Below are 13402 nucleotides of genomic sequence, written 5' to 3'. Positions count from 1 at the left end.
CCCCATGGAGCCAGTGCAGCTGCCAGCCAGCTGCTCTCCCAGTGCTCCTTAACTGGAGCAGAGCAAGGGTGACACTGCTGGGTGACTTTGGCAGGAGAGATGCTCAGCTCTTCTCCCCGACCCTGTGGTAAAAAGCGTGGGCTTGCTTTGCTCACCATCAGCTGTAAGAGCTGAGTGTTTATCTCAGCCCCATTACTGCCAATCTTTCCCCTATTAATACACCCATAATTCACAGGCAGAAAACATCTTTTATTGCAGTGGTGACATTAAAACCAAGGGAGGTATTGGTTTGTTGTTTTTTATTTTTTTTTAATTAGTTTTTAGGCAGTCAGCTTGTTTGCTCCAGCCTCCGCTCCACATCTGTGACTGCAGCCTTCTCCATCCAGCTGAGAAGGAATTATGTGTGCAAGAGGAGTCAGGGCTCCCTTCCTGGCTCCCTGCTCACACTGCTAGGACTGCCGTGCCTGCTGCACACCCAGCTGCCTGCTCGAGGATGCTGCACCTGAAAGTCCAGTTCCTGGATGATTCCCAGAAGATCTTTGTAGTTGATGTAAGTGGGTATCATATTCTTACTGATTTTTTGGGGCTAATTATTAAGTCATTGCTGCTCTGAAGGGTTGCATGGTCGCTGATAGCTTCTGGTTTTCAGCCTTAAAAAAACCCAAACCAGTAAGTAAACAAGAAAACTAATCTCAAATTCAAAATGAAAGTTTATAGTACTAATTGGTGTTTTTTGGTATCAACACACTCCTGTGGTCTCTTGTTATTGGCATTATTTATGAAGGGGGAGGAATGGCTTTTACTTACCTGGTGTGATATTTAGTAAATCAGTTAATATGAAGTGATGGTCTTGACAAGTGTCGAGTTCTCTCATTTGTCTGGCTATCAGAGTTAACATTGAATGAGGAAGTAAAGTCTGGGAATAGAATAAAAATAGCATATTTGTCTAAATTATCCCTGGTGAGAAACATCTGCACACATCTCTTCCTGGGCATTCAGTTGAAAAAGAAAACTGTGTGGTTTTGTGAATAGCTGAGGAGAAAAACTCACTCTATCTTATTTTCTGCATGGCAGTGTCCCACAGCACATCATGATTAATACTTCACATTTAACAAATGCTAGCTCTGAACCAGGTTTAAAATGTTAAGTATCTATGGTGTTGGATTTATGCATATATGTATAGATAACTGAAAGTAGATATGTCTTAACTGTGTGTTAGAAACATCTTTTTACAAGTGTGATTGCACATTTATTGTTGGTTAGGGTTTGATAATCACAGCAGCTAATTTAATTAGCTAATTCAAGTAGATTTGTTCTAGTACTTACCTGCATCTCCTGTGGGAGCAGAGTGTTTAATATAAAATTATTTTTTTTTAAGTTCTGTGGATTTTCTTATACTGTCCTCTTCTGTGGGTTATAGCACAGCCTGAGAACTCCTCTCTCAGATGCATGGCTCCATTTCTTTGTGAAAGTATTTTGCACAAAAGAGGATTATAAAGCAATTCCATCTCTTGATGCAGTATGGAAATTGTTTGGTTTAGTTTAATTAATCTATCCTAGTCCAGGAGTCATCTTAAAAATGAGACTAGTAATTTTAAAATGCCTTCCCCTCCTCCCCCCATTGACTAGATCAGGTCGTAGTGAGACACAATTCAAAAGATGCTTCTGGTACAATGTTGCTGCATTTTTTTCCATTTCTGTTTTCTTATTTGCTCAAAACACAGCACTATAGCTCTGCACGACATGTTATTGCAGCAAATAGCTTCCATTAGAGGAACTCCTGGTCATTTCCTTTTTTAGCATGGAATGGTATTGGAAACCCCTTTTAGGCATTTCATGCATTTGCTGCTGCTGTGTGGGTACGATAAATGAGTCGCTGAATTAGTGACTTCTCCAGTATAAAAGGAGTGCTTTGGGCTAAGTTTTGAGCAGATATTTTAAGCAACTCTTCCTAAACCCCTCCTGACTTTGGAAAGCTCTTTTGAATTTGGAGTACTGCATATAATGGGAGGGAAAAGGACAAAGGCAAGAAAACAGAGAGGGCCTGATTCCCCCTGCACGTTGCTCTCAGTGTAAACATCTCTACCTGCCTCATCTGCAGCAATCAAGGTCTCATTTCCAGGCTGCTTTGCATGAGAACAAATTCCTCTCCTGGTGCTGGATGCTGACCCAGGAAGGCTTCAGCCTCCATCTACATCCTTGCTGACAGCTGGGACCACTGAGTTCCCAGGATTTCCTTCAGCTGAGGACTGGAGGTGGTTCCTGGGATAACAGATCTCAGCCCCCCAGGCAGGGGAGGGAAGCAGCTTGGCACATCTCTCAATGTCCCCACTGTGCCCTCCCAGCTGAACACCCCATGGCTGGGCCTGGGATGCTGCTGGGCAAACCGAACAAGCCCAGGAAAACGAGTTGCTGAGGCTGAGTGAAGGACAGAATCTCCTGTGGGCATGTGTCCCTTGTAAAGCTGGGAATTCCTTGACAGGAGCGTGTGGCAGAGGGCACAGGGAGCCTTAGGGCTGGTGGCTTTTGGTGTGTGACACTGTGCTGGCTGCAGCACGCTGATGGAGCAGGTATCTCCCAAGGTGGTGGGAGAAGATCACACCAAATCCCACGAGCTGTTGCTCAGCCCTGACCTGGCCATAGCAGCCTGTCCTGTGGGAACGCTGCAGAAATGGACTTTGGTGTTGGACTGCAGGTGCTGCCAGAGTCCCTTTGGGGACATGGGGATGTGTGTGTCCCATGTGTCGCACATGTTACTGTCTGCTTCTGGAGGTGCCTCTGTTTTTCTGATTCTCCTCACAGTCCCAGATGCTTTCACTGAGGAGTGAAGGGCCAGTGCAGCCTCTCCTTTTCACCTTCAGCTCTGGGGTTTCTGCCTGTGGGTGCTCAGCTGACCCTGCGTCATTCTCAGAGGCACCTGTAGGCTTGGACATGGCACAAACAGTCCCACATGTCACACTTCTGCCTTGCACTGAGCTCTCCCAGCACAGACCCCCCTTCTCTCACTTGGTGCAGGGCAGGGCTGCTGCTGCTGAGCACGGCTGCACCCCAGTGCTTGATGAAGCACTGGCCTCAGCACCCCAAACTCCAGCCCAGGACACCTGCAAGCAACACTCTACAAGAGAAAGGCTCTGCTTCTAAAGCATCCCCTGCAGCAGCAGGGCTGTGTCTCAGTGAGCAGGTTTTCCTGGGTTTGGGGCTGCTCCTGTCCTGTGCTGCCTGCCCTGGGCAGTGCTGGGCTTGGAGCAGGGTGGGTTGCTCCCAGAAGACATATGGAAGGTAATAACCCAGTAAGGAATCCTTGTCTTTCCTGGCTGCCTGACAAAGGCCAAGGCCTTTCATGCTAGAAAATTCTAGCTTGGGAAAAAAACGTTTATAATTTTTTTAATTACCCTTGTGATCCAGTAATTTTGAGGAGAACTGGGAGTGCTGCAGAGTGAATGCTGTTATTATGCTATCACTTTTCTGCAGCCTTTCAGCACAGAGCCGGCAATTTCATCCCAGGAGAAGCCCTGAAAGGTGGTTATTAGTGTGCATCACCACCAGCAGCCGGGTCCCTCCCGTCCCTGCTGGGCACAGCCACTGCCACAGGGAGCTGCAGCCTGCCCTCCCCTCCATCACCCAACATGCCATAATTTAGCAGTCTAACCTGGCCTCTCTGCTGCAGCTTGCTTTTGCAATAACCCATACTTCTTTTTGGTCTGCTTTTCACGAGCTGATGAAGGTGTATCAGAGTTTTGTTGGAGTGGGTCGCTGCTATTTTAATTTCTGGCACTTTCTGGAGCATTTTTCAGAGTCAGGGCCTCCTGGTTTGTTCTCCAACCAGGTCATACTGTATGGCAACAAATCAAGAAAACACCCTCCAAGTGTTTCTGTTTACTGGGAATAACTACAGCCTGGCCTCCCTTATCAGCATGTAGCACCACTTAATTCATATTGCTAAAGCCCATGGATGACTCAGAGCCCAGGGCACAGGATCTCTGGTCCTGTTGCTGTTAATTACCATTAACCATAATAGCAGCTCATCCCCAGCTGTTGGGGCACACGGACTCACTGCACTGGTTTGAGCTCTGCTCCCGTTGGCTCTCAATGAAGCACGTTTGCCATGGCTGTCCCTGGTCCAGGTGCTTGTCCTGGGCATCACTCACTGGTTTGCAAGGGACAGACTGCCCAGACAGTGGTAACTGCAAATAGTAAGTCAAAACATGGTTTATTTTCTCTTGCTCTCCTTTCTGGTTTATGTTCCTTAAAAAAGGAGAGAAGTGATGGGAAGCAATCCGATTTCCAAAAGCAGGGAACATAGCATGCAGTTGTCCTTTTATACACACTGAAGCCAACATCATTTATTGAGTAAGATTTTGCTGCTGCATGGTCAGGAAAAGGGGTGAAAGAAGGGAGCTGAAAGCTCTCCCCATCTCTCTGAAATCCCATCACGGCTGCTGTCAGCATTGCCTTACCTGCTGCCTCTGTGCTGTGTTTGTTTGCTAGCAAAAATCCTGTGGGAAAGGGCTCTTCAACCTCACCTGCAGCCACCTCAACCTCGTGGAGAAGGAGTACTTTGGGCTGGAGTTTCACAGCCAGGCTGGGAACCAGGTGAGTGGAGCTGCCATCACTCAATGGCTGGGGGATTGTAAGCACCTCCCTGAAATTCCAAATGGAGAATTACATAGAAAGTTTTGCCATGATGGCAGGAAAGCCCTGAAAATGTGAGTTAGGCGGGGAGCCACAAGCTCCAGTGATATCTGCAGCTCACAGGGTCTGTCCATAGCTGTCCATGTGGCACTGCCCAGCAGGACACTTGTCACAGCACCCAGGCTGGCCAGCAGCTTCATGTGGCATTCTACCATGCTGCTGCTTTTATTCCCCATCTCTTGTGCTGTTTATTTACCCAGCTCTTCATTGCCTTATTTTAGGTCTGGTTGGAACCACTAAAACCCATAACAAAGCAAGTTAAAAGTAAGTATTTAAAAAAATGCAATTCTTATAAATCACTACCAGTGAGAGTCTAGCACAAGTTCATGCAGTGTTGTTGCTTGGGGACAGGATCTCTGGCTTCCAGCCCTTAACCAGGCAATTTTAGAGGATGAGGCTGGGCAGGATTGTTTGCAAGGACACCTCAGTCCATACAAAATCCCGTGGAAATACTGCTGCCTTTGCAATCTGCTATCTGCACCATTTCAGGCTGGAGCTGTTAATAACCTGACAGCTTGGCAGAGGAGCAGGGGTGGCTGAGTGCCTGTGTGGCCATGCTGGCAGTGTGACAGGCACTGCTCCTGCCTGCCCTCCTTTTCCTGCTGCATGAGGCAGGGTCCCCCCTCCCCTGCAGCTCCTCCCCAGCCCCACGGAGATGCTGCAGAGCCTGACCTGAATTCAGGCCCAGCCTCCCCTGCCATGGCCATGACTGGTGTTAAAACACAGTGCTGCTTCCAGCACAGGCCTCTTTCCATCCCGTATTTTCCTCTGTACAGCAGGGAGGTGACTGAGAGCTTGGGGCCATGACCCCAGTCTTTGCCATGGGGAGGCTGCAGAACAGAGTTTGCATGAATTTCCCTGAAAGGGGAAAGCCTGGGAAGGAACCTTCCCTTTCTGGGTGCACCACAAATGGAATTGTTGCAGGCACCTATTTCCTTTACCAAGTGCCTTCTGGCCTGTCCCTCTGAGCCATCCCAGGATGTTCTGTGACAGTGGTGCTTACATAATTGCCTCCCTCCCTCACACACTTTGCCTTGGGCTTGGCCACTTCTCACTCATCCCACAAGAAAACCTGTGCCCAAGCAGCCTCCTATGGAGCTGTTACCTCCCAAGTGCTTGGAGGGCTGAGTTTAACACACAGCCCCAGTAATGGCAATTGCACCAAGGCTCTGGCCATGCTTCCTGGCCCCATTTCATGGAAACCCCCTACCTACAGGGATTTTTGCAATTTAAAAAAATGCTGAGGCATTTTTCTCTTTAGTGTTTTTTAGATATCCAAATCTCTGTTTGAATCCATTGGTAATACTGGGGGCCTGGGCAGGCTGGTTTTGGGGGGGCAGGCTTTAGTCCTGATTTGTAAGGGTCCAGATAATTTACTCTGTAAGGAGGCAGCATGTGTGAAGAGACTTGTAAATGTTCTCAATAGACATGTAAAAGAAAACTTATGAAGATGTTGTGTTTTAAGATCCTAAGGAGGTTCTTTTCAAATTTATGGTGAAATTTTTCCCAGTGGACCCCGGCCACCTGAGAGAAGAACTGACCAGGTACAGTGCTTGTTTTATTACTTTCTTACCACACAGTTCTGTGTTTTTGCAGTGTATTAATTCTTTATCTTCATCCACACTAGCCTGTCTGTGAGCAGTGGTTTACTAAGTACCCTAAGTATTATGCTTTACAGAACAAAACCAGAGAATATCTTTTCTTGATCCTCTGTTTTTAAACACAATCCACTTGAAGGATCAGCCGTCTTATGAGGCTGCAATTTGTTTACTGCCAAACACTTCAGCAGTTGGGCACAGAATCTGACTACTCAGTCTAGCTCCTGCCTCAAGCAGTGTTCTGAAACTTCAGTTTTATTTTTAAAAGTGACATTGTTAGCTTTTACAATTTTAGAGAAATCATTGCAAACATGGACTAAGAATAAAACAAGACAGTGCTTTTGCAGAATGTCAGCCCCAACAGAGGCAAATGCCCTCTAAAACAGAAAGTAATGTTAATTTTGAAATCTACTAATGAGCATTTCAATGGCAGGGATGTGCTGGCCACAGCGGTGCCCAGCTGCAGGGGCTGCAGCTCATCCTGTGACCCTGCAGATGTGCGTCCCATGGGTTGGGATATGGGAGCAGCACGGCCCTCATGGCTCAGCCCAGCACCCAGTTCCCCCCAGGGCATGCTCCTGTGCCCCTCCACAGGTACCTCTTCACCCTCCAGATCAAGAAGGACCTGGCCCAGGGGCGGCTGCCCTGCAGTGACAAGAGCGCGGCACTGCTCGTCTCCCACCTGCTGCAGTGTAAGGGCAGGGGGTGCCTGCAGGGACAGTGCCCCTTCCCTGGGGACTGTGCCTGTGCAGCCAGGGCTTCCCCTGCACTGACCCCTCACACTCTGACCCGTGCACTCCCCCTGTCCCCAAAGCTGAGCTGGGCGACTTCCACGAGGAGACCGACCAGCAGCACCTGGCCACGCACAGGTACCTGCCCAACCAGGAGTACCTGGACAACAAGATCATGCACTACCACCGCAGGCACAGGTAAGGGCTGCTGCACACCCCCAAATCCCCTGACGGACTCTGCTGGCAGGGTGTGCCATCAGCAGGCAGGGCTGGCAGTGATGCCAGCATGTGCACCTACAAGATGTATTTTCCCAGCCCATTTCAGCATCTGCCCTCTCGCTCCTGTCGCTGCCTGTGTGTTTGTGTCTCCAGAGGGAAGACGCCGGCCGAGTCGGACGTTCAGCTGCTGGACGTGGCCAGGAAGCTGGAGATGTACGGGATCCGTCTGCACCCCGCCAGCGACGGCGAGGGCACCCAGATCAACCTGGCTGTGACACACATGGGGGTGCTGGTGCTGCGGGTGAGCCTGGGCTCTGCTGCCAGCACCTCCCTTCTCCCCTCTGAGCTCCCCAAATCTCCCAGAAACAGGATTTGTGTTCACAGATGGTGGTGAAGGTGATGCTCTGGGATCCAGCCCCGCTGTCTTGCCAGCACTCGCTGAGTGCCACCAAACCTGCCCAGCTCTGCTGGCCCTTGTCCCACAAGCGTGGTGGCCCTGTGAGCAGCACAGGTTCCACGGCTCTGTCACATGTGCTCACCGTGTAATCTTCCAGCAAAAATAGCCCCCCATGTCTGTGCAATTACATAATGCTGTAATCACGGCCGAGCTGCACGGTAAATACAGACCTCTGCTCCCACACCAGCTGATTTCAACCTGGGAACAACAACAACAAAAAACAAAACAAAAAAACAAACCTGAACATAAAACCTAGCTGTGGGTCTGCTGTTGGTAATTAGTGCTGCCAGACCTGGTTATTTATTCAGAGCCATAAACACCCCTCAAGCATGATTTGAGGATCTGTGAGCCCATTCAAATCTGGCTCTCCCAGAAAGCTGAGGGGTGCCACAGAATGCAGTAACACAGTTTTCCCTGGTTCTGCTATGGCACCTGTTTTTTGTGTCTGCATCTAACACTGTGCAAAATGATAACGGGGTAAAGTGTGCTTGCAGCCTGCTTTTAAAGCAGGTCTAAAGGTGTGGGGGTGAGCTGAGCACTGCTACACTTCCCAGAAAAGGGAGGGAGAATATTATTTCTTTGGGGTGCTGATTCTGCCTTAACTCACAGGATATTTCAGCTGGCACAGATAGAACTCCCTACCTTGACCTCTCTGAGGTTTGCCTGGGGATCCTGGATTTTGCAAAGAGCTTCAGCCGGCAGAGTTAAGCCCTGAACCTCAATTTCTGTGTGTAGAACCAGCTGATGGAGAGTCAAACACCAAACCCCAGCACCCTTTCCCCAGAGCCCAGCTCCAAGAGCTGCATTGGAGTCTGATGCAGTGTCTTGTGAGCTCAGGCCTTGGCTCACTGCATTTCTGTATTGACAGGTTGCCCCATCAAGCTGTAATTGCTGTGTTTGTCCTTGCAGGGCAATACAAAGATCAACACCTTCAACTGGTCCAAAATTCGCAAACTGAGTTTCAAGAGGAAGCATTTTCTCATCAAGCTCCATGCAAACATCTCTGTAAGTACCAGGCCACAGGCACCTGCTGAGCTCAGGAGCAGACAGCTGTGGATGGAAGGTCAGCCACACAAAATCCCCAGTTAAAATCCATTCCTGCTACTCATGATGGTGCTCCTTCTGGAGTGTGACGAGCTGCTCCTGTGTCCCAGTGAGGTGACAGTGCCCTGCCTGGAGCCACTGACAGCCCACACGGCCCTGGGGGATCAGGAGGGCAAATGGCAGAGCTTGTCCCATCTCCTGACCCCTTGTCCTGTCTCTGACACACAGGAGCTGTGCAAGGACACGCTGGAGTTCACTATGGTGAGCCGGGACACCTGCAAGGCCTTCTGGAAGACTTGTGTGGAGTACCATGCCTTCTTCAGGCTCTCGGAAGAGCCCAAGTCAAAGCCCAAAGCCCTTCTGTGCAGCAAAGGCTCCAGCTTCCGCTACAGGTAAATTCCTAGAGAAACCCAAACTGCTGGGGCTGGGAGGGCCTGGGAATGGCTCTGAGCCTCGCTTTTATGTCAGCCCTGTCTGAATCCGAGGGGATGATAACATCTGCTTCTCCTGGAGAGCCCCCTGCCTCAGTCCTGCTGCCTGCCCTCGCATGGGGCCTGCCCAGGGCTGGGGCTGATGGTGCTGCTCACATTTCTCCCTCCATGCTGCAGTGGGAGGACACAGCGGCAGCTGCTGGAGCACGGGAGGAAGGCTAAGATGAAGAGCCTGCCCTTTGAGAGGTACCGAGGGCATGGAGGGGGGACAGTGCCTGAGGGGGTTTGGAGAGGGAAAGGACCCTCCTGGCCATACAGCTACCCATGCTCTTGTCCTGCAGGAAACACTACACGTCCCGCTATGACGAGAGGCAGTGCCGCTCCTCCCCGGACCTCCTGACGGATGTGTCAAAGCAGGTAAGGCCCCATGGCATCAGCAATTGCTCTGTGCTGAGGTCTTGGCATTGCTGCCCCAGCTGCAGGAGCTCAGCTGGAGCTCAGCTCTGGGTGCTCCCTGCCCAGGTGGAGGAGCTGCGCCTGGCCTACGGCAGCCGGGGCTCCTACCACGCCAACGGCGTGCACGGCTCCGAGCCCTCCCTGGACAGCCGGCGCCGCAGCTCCACCATGGAGGTGACCTTTGCCGCTGAGCTGGACCGCTCCAAGCCCGAAGCCTCCCCCACCTTCCTGCCCCACTCCAAGAGCTCGTCTGCCTTCCCCCTGCTGTACGCCGAGCTGGAGATGGAGCGGGCCTGGGAGCCCATGGACCTCTTTGGAGCCAGGAATCCCTTGACATCCTTTCGGCCCCACCACCAGTTCGCTGGGAACAGTAAAAGCACCTCTGTGGGCAACATGCGGGATGTGAGTGCCCGGCCGCTGGTGTACACGGACGTGCCCTGTCCCCTGCCTGTGGTGGCCCCGGCCCCCCCTGTGCTCTTCTACCTGGACAGGGCTGTGCAGTCCCCAAGCCCTGCACTGGCCCCTGGCGAGCACACAGCAGGACCGGCCGGTGCAAGCGGCCCCGTGGCAGCAAAACCGCCTGGACAGAGCCCGAGCGGGACCCAGGCTGGGCAGTTCCATCGTGAGGCTGCAGGCACGGCCATGGCCACGGCCACAGTGAGGGAGAACAGGGCCCTGGCTCGCTCCTTCGATTACGGCCTGCAGGAGCAGCCTCCCAAGCGGTCTTGGAGCCAGTCGGACATGAAGACCATCCGCTTCCCCTACGGCTCTGAGTTCAGGCCCCTGGGGCCGTGCCCTGCACTGAGCAGTCGGAAAGGGGGAATTTTTTGGCACGTCCCAGCCCAGCAAGGGCTGGCTCCGGGCCCGCGGCGCTCCGCCGAGCGCTACCTGGGCAGCAGCACCGAGTCCAGCGACTCCGACTCGGACCTGCTGGCCGCTGACTATTGCTCCCTGTACGGCCGCGTGCTGCGCTCACCCATGGCCCGCGTGCGGCTCTCCTCGGGCAGCCTCCAGCTGAGCGAGGAGGATGAGGAGGTGTCCTGTGCCACCAGTGCTGCTGAAGAGAGGATTTCCAGAGGGCCCTCCAAGTATTTCACCTAGGTGCCTGACACCGGGCAGAGGGAGCAGAGGTGGCCAGTGCTGACCCAGGGTCAAAGAATGGTGACACTCTTTGTTTGCAGGTCTGCTTACAGCTTATGAAACATTGATGGGATTGTGTTGTGTGAGTGCTCTTAGCTATAGAGGATGTGTTAATGGACATCAGGGTGTGTGTGTGTTCAGAAGTATTCAACCTCTGCAGCACACTTGGAAGCTGGTTTGCCTCTGCCACCACTTTGAAAGGGGGGGTCTTCTTCAGCCAGAGGTCAGGGACCTCCCAAAGCCCTGCTGAGCCCTGATGTCCTGCCCAAGTTGACTTTTGGAGCTCAGCTGCTAGAGTCTTCACTGAGGGGAGGGAGAAAAAGAGAGACTTCTCAATGAATAGTTTCAGCCTCTGCTTTTCCCAGCTGCAGGGAAGCACACTGGAGGGAAGGGTGTTTCAGGCCCTTCTGGAAAGGAGCAAGACCTTCATGGGAGGCTGCTCCTCGAGCTGATGCAGGCAGGACAAAACCCCAGCACAGAGCCCATCTCCTCCACCTGCCTCACCTCCCTGCAGTGCTGCAGGGAGCACCTGACACTCGAAGACAAGGCTCTGGGTGTGCCTGTCTTTTCCCTGGTAAGTTTAGAGGATATTCATTCTCCAGAAATATCTCAGTGGTGCTTGTCAAGCTTTTAGAAGCACTGCAGGGGGAGCACTGGAAAGTGGGTTCATATTCTCTAACTCTGCTTTGTTGAGGCACATGAGCCAACATCTCCTGTCAGCACCAACCATGACAGCCCCAGTGTCTCAGTGCTCTGCTTAAATCTGAGGGAGAGACACACGTAAGGGGGTTCATTGGGGTCCTTTGCTTCCCCCCATCTGTCCTCAGTTAAGCAGCATGAGGGAAAAAAGATATCAGGAGCAGATAGGAAAGGAACAGGCAGCTTCTGGGAAGTATTTTAATTTAAAAAACTTACTATTACCCTAAACCTACATGAAAGCTACTCGGAAATCTTGAGAATGATGATACCTCCATAAGATTTTAGGGGGGGATACTAATAATTTTCTTGAAGAACAACCCTGTAGGTCTTTGTAGGACGTGACTAAGCAGAGGGACAGCCTGCTAGAAGGACTTCAGAGACAGGGAAGCTGGGACCAAAAACTAGATTAAAATGTAGAAAGAACTGGGCTGATGGGTCCTGCTCACTCTGCATATTGCTGTCCTTTGTTTCACAAGGTGGACAATAAAAAACAGTTGTTCACACTGGAGTTTTGAGTTCCTCCTTCTGCCCTGTGAAATCTGCACCCCTTGCCCCGTGCTGCCCAGCTCAGGATCTTCCCTCAGTGCTCCAAGGGGCTGGTTTCCCTCTCCTGCTCTGCTTCCTGGCTCCCTCTGTTCCTTTGCTGTCCCAGCAACTGGGGAGACTTGTGGAGATCCCTGAACACTGCTGAAAACAGCCACATTTTTGGTTGGTTGCCCAAAGAAATGCATTAGCCCAACAAGTGAATACATTTTAAAGTTTGCTTCTGCTCCTAGTTACCCTGTGCTGAAGCTGTGAACTGCAGTGATCCCTCATGCTGCCCTGGCACATGTTCTACTGAAAAAAGAGCTAGTCTTTCTGGCTAGAAGGTTGTTTCTTCCCCATTCCCAAAGCTCTGCACCTTGGAAAGAGCAAGAATCACCCCTCAGTACATTTCAGAATGGCAGCTTGGTAGAGGGTTAAAAAAAGCAGCAGACTGCACACACAGCCCTGGGATACATCCAGGATCACTGTTAGCTCCTCAAAGCGTGTGGACACACACCTTGAGCACGTCCCAGAGCAGACACAGTCCCAGCACGAGAGGGTAGTGCTCAAATCTTCAGGAACTGCCAGCTCTGGTCTTCAGGACTATGCTGGGAAAACAGCATTGACAGGGAGAAACAAGGACTTGGGAACTATTTTTGGATTTTTCCATGGACTAGGGAGCACTGGGGCAGAGCATGGGCACTGTGCCTCAGCACATCCTAACACATGGTCAACAATAGCAGAGGAACAAAGCAGCTCGTCAGTAAGTGACACAAATTGACATCTCTGAGCTAAATTCATTGCGTAAAGCGCTTTCTTGGGACTGACTAAAATTAAGGAACAATCCCAGTAAGCAGTGGCTTACTTGTCAAGGAACAATTGAAATAACCCTTGACTAAGTCCTTCCCCTCGGTCCCTGCTCAGCCCTATTCACCCCCAAGATAAGGACATCTATTTAAGTGATTTTGTTTCCCTAGGGAAGAACACTAGGATGGAGAGAGGACGTGGAAATATTTGGTTTGCTGGTGGTGAAAGACAAACAGCAGAACCTGGAAAATGTAAACTGTTACAGTCCTTACACAAAGGATTATTGAAGGGGAGAAGGCACTGCAGCATTACAGTGGGAAAACATTAAACTACTCATTGCATTCAGATAGAAGTAACTGGTTTATCTAAAACAGATATAAGTTTAGACAAAACAGATAAAGTGAAATAAGACAAGCCAACATACACACCACTAAAACTTTGCAAAGAGGAAAATAATTTTATTCCAGTGTTAAGTCATAAAACAGTGTGATAAAAATCAGACTTTTAACAATCACTAAACTGTGCAAACACATTAAACCTACACACTCTCCTATTCAGCTGTCGAAATTGCAAGTCAAGAGCAGGTGTGATGACACTACACTG

At 50.7% G+C, this 13402-nt stretch overlaps 1 protein-coding gene across 2 annotated transcripts; it reads left to right on the top strand.

Annotated features, from left to right (window-relative positions):
- The first annotated feature begins 367 nt into the window (after positions 1-367).
- On the top strand, positions 368-11938 carry FRMD7 (FERM domain containing 7). Of its 2 annotated transcripts, none has more exons than XM_033072096.1 (12): positions 368-550; positions 4489-4593; positions 4914-4956; positions 6203-6236; positions 6885-6982; positions 7105-7219; positions 7394-7541; positions 8607-8702; positions 8970-9133; positions 9350-9418; positions 9514-9589; positions 9695-11938. In XM_033072096.1, the coding sequence occupies exons 1-12, from the start codon at positions 494-496 to the stop codon at positions 10727-10729; spliced, it is 2040 nt and encodes a 679-aa protein (XP_032927987.1). In that variant the 5' UTR covers positions 368-493; the 3' UTR covers positions 10730-11938. The 2 variants fall into 2 exon arrangements, with proteins under 2 accessions (XP_032927987.1, XP_032927986.1); XM_033072095.1 differs by having other exon boundaries at positions 6158-6236.
- Positions 11939-13402: the final 1464 nt, after the last annotated feature.

The sequence above is a fragment of the Catharus ustulatus genome, chromosome 14 (genome assembly GCF_009819885.2).
Source record: "Catharus ustulatus isolate bCatUst1 chromosome 14, bCatUst1.pri.v2, whole genome shotgun sequence".
Classification (NCBI taxonomy): domain Eukaryota; kingdom Metazoa; phylum Chordata; class Aves; order Passeriformes; family Turdidae; genus Catharus; species Catharus ustulatus.
Note: the sequence above shows the minus strand (reverse complement) of the source record. Positions and strands in the feature narration are given on the sequence as shown.

Bases quoted from the DNA above. Each gene is read 5' to 3' on its own strand.
- FRMD7 (XM_033072095.1), top strand. From the start codon at position 494: ATGCTGCACCTGAAAGTCCAGTTCCTGGATGATTCCCAGAAGATCTTT. The intron at 6,237-6,884 runs GTACAGTGCTTG...GCCCCTCCACAG, and splicing joins CTGAGAGAAGAACTGACCAG to GTACCTCTTCACCCTCCAGA. The intron at 9,134-9,349 runs GTAAATTCCTAG...TCCATGCTGCAG, and splicing joins GGCTCCAGCTTCCGCTACAG to TGGGAGGACACAGCGGCAGC.